Below are 4119 nucleotides of genomic sequence, written 5' to 3' on the forward strand. Positions count from 1 at the left end.
ACACTCCATGCATGCTGCCCAAATAGTGCGCTCTCAGAGCAGGCATATCACAGTACGCTACACTAGAGGCGCTGAAGTCGCGGCGTTCAGCCTGAATAGGCTCTTTGATGTGCCTCTGACGTGTCCAGTACTCCAGCACAATACTATGATTGGAGCGCACCCACAATGCTCAAATCCCCCATTTAAATGCATTGTTTACGTAAACATGAAACATATTCAAACCATCATTGTCCTTATTAAACAGAGAGGGGGGACTCGCTATGACAGACGATGAACACTTTTACGCGCACACCGCACATAGGCAGAAACAGTCACGTACGCACGCACTGATGGCTCGTGTGCACACACAAACACACAGATGAGGTGACGGTAAACAGATATGGAAACTGAGCCATCCTGACAAATCAATATAGTGCACTGAAAGTCTATTTTGTTTCAACAATATCGAATGGGGAAGAGAAATTTGTTGACAGATAAAACATCAGCAATCTACAGGCTCCTCCCCTTTGGTGATGTAGCCTAGTGATAAGACGCAACCTTCTTAATGACTAATTTCTCTATCCCAGCCCCGGCTCCTCTCTATCCTTCAAGTTCCTTCATGCATGCAATGTCCTGATCCGATCGCGTCTGACCTTTTCGTTTTTAAACACAAAACCCGAGATTTTTGTCAGTGTCCGGCATGGGAGATCAGAAAGAGCCGCCGACGGTGCACCGATCTACTTCATTTAGTATCAAGAGTCTGCTGCTTCCCTCAAAATGTGACAAACAGGACTCGGTGCTCCCAGAAAAAAACACTGTTTCTTCGGGTTCTGATTCGGAAAAATCTCTGGATCCTGATATGGAATCTGCACTTTTGGACCCAGAGAAACCGAAGGAGGAGGACGAGGGTACCGAGCGGGCGACAGAGCCTAGCAAAAATGGGAAATATGATAAACCGCCATTCAGCTACAACGCCTTGATTATGATGGCTATCAGACAGAGTCCTGAGAAGAGACTGACTCTGAACGGTATCTATGAGTTTATCATGAAGAACTTTCCATATTACCGGGAGCACAAGCAAGGCTGGCAAAACTCTATCCGCCACAACTTGAGCCTCAATAAGTGTTTTGTGAAAGTGCCAAGGCATTACGACGACCCGGGCAAAGGGAACTACTGGATGTTGGACCCTTCGAGCGACGATGTGTTTATTGGTGGAACTACGGGAAAACTTCGGAGACGCTCTGCTACCTCAAGGGGTAAGCTGGCGATGAAACGGGGACTACGCTTTGCGCCTCTCAGTTTGGGAATAAACGACAGGGCGAACAACCCTCTGTATTGGCAAATCTCGCCGTTTTTATCGTTGCACCATCCCCATTACAATGGATCGTCAGCAGGATTTCTGAACCAAGGGCACGCGTATGGGTCTCTACTCCCCGGGGTGGACCAGCTGAGTAACGGGGACCTTACACGCCATCTAGGTGGATCTGTCGGTGCTCTGGGTTTGTCAAACAGTTACGGTGTAAGCACGTCTGGGCTACTATCGGGACAGAGTGGCTACTTTGTCTCAGGGAGCCAGCACCCGCCGCCGCATCTCCAGCAGAGCGCGCAGGGCTACGGTGTGCCGACGAGCTCGCCACAAACACTGATCTCGAACTCTCTAAGAACGTCCCTACCGTCTTTTTCACCGGGAATTTCTAGCGGGTTTCCAGGAGTGTTGTCCCATCAAAAGAGGGTCACTCCAAATGCTTTCTTAAACTGACTGCACAACATGGGGAGGACATATAAAAGCACCATATAAATGGCAATTGTAGGGTAAACAAACAGTGATCACAAATTAGGTCAGAAACAATAATTCCTCAAAACAAATATGGCCATAGTAGCCTATGTATCCTGAAGTGCAACGATTTATTATTTTGCGTTGAAGGACAAACTTTGTTACCTGTGGGTTGTAAAATGTAACTATAGACTTGCCAAAGGTAACTTTATTTCGGGCTATTTATATCGTACAGATTTTCATTATTTGAATAATTTATTTATGTTTTGTATTTATTGTACAATGTATTTACATTTTATTGTCAGTGTATTCATCAGTAGGCATATTGAATAAAAAACATACAGCTTTATTCATTATTTATATGAAAATTAATTTAGAAATCGTTTTGGGGGGAAACGTCATACAGATCAGGGTTAAGACCCGCGGGAGAAAATAAAAGCCTACAAAAGTCATATCTTCTCAGGTTCTCTGTCCAGAGACTCCAATGTAGGCTACTGCTGTAGGCCTATCTGTAATGTATGCTACACATTTTAGAGAGAAGTAGAGTTTTGTGTGTACTCTTAAATTAATGATGGCCTATTTTGTCATCTGTTTTGTTGATGGGGCCGAAATAAGCACATGTAGATTAAAGAACACAACAGTGCATGACAGTGCAGGCCTCCTCCTCGTATGAGGACTACCTACGTCTTTCATATAACGCACTTGAGGTTTCAGTTTCTCGTTAAAACCAGTTCCGGTTGTCTTGACCCTTGCCATGTTTGATAAAGGTGTTATAGGCTACTGCCTATTCAGGTCTGCAAGTTAAGTGTCTGATCATTTAGTCCTATTACATCAAACATACATTTGGCAAACAGACGTATAATATCCACACCAATATAGCATTTATCATCTAAAACAGTGGTTCCTATTTTTTTCTTAGTCACGTCTACACCTTACAATTATACACAATACGATAAGGCCTACCAGCTTCCTATGTATAACCCTGACAAAATGACAAAAATGTAATATGCCCATGTGTGGGGCGGCAGGTAGCCTAGCGGAGCGTTGGGCCAGTAAACGAAAGGATGCTGGTTCCAATCTCCGAGTCGACTAGGTGAAAAATCTGTCGATGTGCCCCTGAGCATAATAACTTAACCCTACTTGCTCTTGTAAATCGCTTTGGATAAGAGCGTCTGCTAAATGACTAAAATGTTTATTTTTATTTTTTTTAAGTAAAAAGTAAATATATCCTGTAAATTAAGACTATACTCTGAGCTGTAAATTGCCTTACGCTTTCAGTAATAGGCTATATCCAACCTCACATTCTCAGAATAATGGTTTGATATAGTCTAGGCCTATTCAAATAAATAGAACAACATCCTTCATCACTGCTACTTCTGGAATCTGGTTTGCATAACACTGGGGTTAGGCCTACAGAACCACAGTTTGGCAAACGCTGATCCAAATAAATAACATTCTGCATTGTTTTTGTAATAACCTGTTAATTAAGATTCCATTATCCAATAGGCCTATTTACAAGCAAAATAGTATAATATTCAGGAGAGTAATGGGCTGATTCACACACATTTTGGCCTAACATTTGACAGATTTCTTTCCTTTGTTGGAAAGACTATATACAGGTTTATTTATTTCACAACATTGTATTTTGGATGTTGACGATTTTTTTGTAAATGTTCTTTCAAAGTTTTGCACTTTTTGTTGTTAGAATAGGCCTACCTAATGTATGAGTATTGTCTGTTTTTGTTGCTGTATGTTTTGAAAAAAATAAACTTGATTAAAGTATAAGACACTACACTTTGCTATAGGTTTGCTATGTGTAGCATGAATGAAAGAACAACACAAACCTAATGTACGGGTTATACATTCAGACACGCTATAGTCAGAGGAAAAATATGTAGCCTATGTGGCTAGCATACCAAAATATTTGTTTTATCAACGGAAACAAATATGCACATTTTATGGCTGGAAAAGGATAGCAAATTCACATAAAATTGGGCTTAAAGTCTTCACCCTAAAAGCATCTCATCCCATACTCTTCTGTTGAATCTCACAAGGTGAAGGGAAAATATAAATATAGATGATAGGTTATGTTTCTGAAACAACAACTCCCCTTTCAATGCAAACCACAGTCCAACGTTTTTTCTCTCAAGACCATCAGCCCAAGTAATTAATTAATTAAAAATGATTGAAATAGGCAGGATAGGGTCATTTGTTCTGGGTGAAATTAGGCTACTTTGTCAATAATTTATATTTCTGTGGATACAAAAATATATATAAATGGTGTCATCAAATAGTCAAAACATTTGTAAATTCAACTGAAATGTGTGGTGAGTTTTCGATACGCATGGTATTTGATACAACTGCAG

At 41.0% G+C, this 4119-nt stretch overlaps 1 protein-coding gene across 1 annotated transcript; it reads left to right on the forward strand.

Annotated features, from left to right (window-relative positions):
* The first annotated feature begins 319 nt into the window (after positions 1–319).
* On the forward strand, positions 320–3552 carry LOC139562442 (forkhead box protein G1-like). Its single transcript, XM_071380158.1, has one exon. The coding sequence runs from the start codon at positions 680–682 to the stop codon at positions 1736–1738; it is 1059 nt and encodes a 352-aa protein (XP_071236259.1). The 5' UTR covers positions 320–679; the 3' UTR covers positions 1739–3552.
* Positions 3553–4119: the final 567 nt, after the last annotated feature.

Source organism: Salvelinus alpinus, chromosome 32 (genome assembly GCF_045679555.1).
Source record: "Salvelinus alpinus chromosome 32, SLU_Salpinus.1, whole genome shotgun sequence".
Classification (NCBI taxonomy): domain Eukaryota; kingdom Metazoa; phylum Chordata; class Actinopteri; order Salmoniformes; family Salmonidae; genus Salvelinus; species Salvelinus alpinus.

What these genes read in the sequence shown, in the direction of transcription:
- LOC139562442 (XM_071380158.1), top strand. Translation starts at nt 680, where the DNA reads ATGGGAGATCAGAAAGAGCCGCCGACGGTGCACCGATCTACTTCATTT.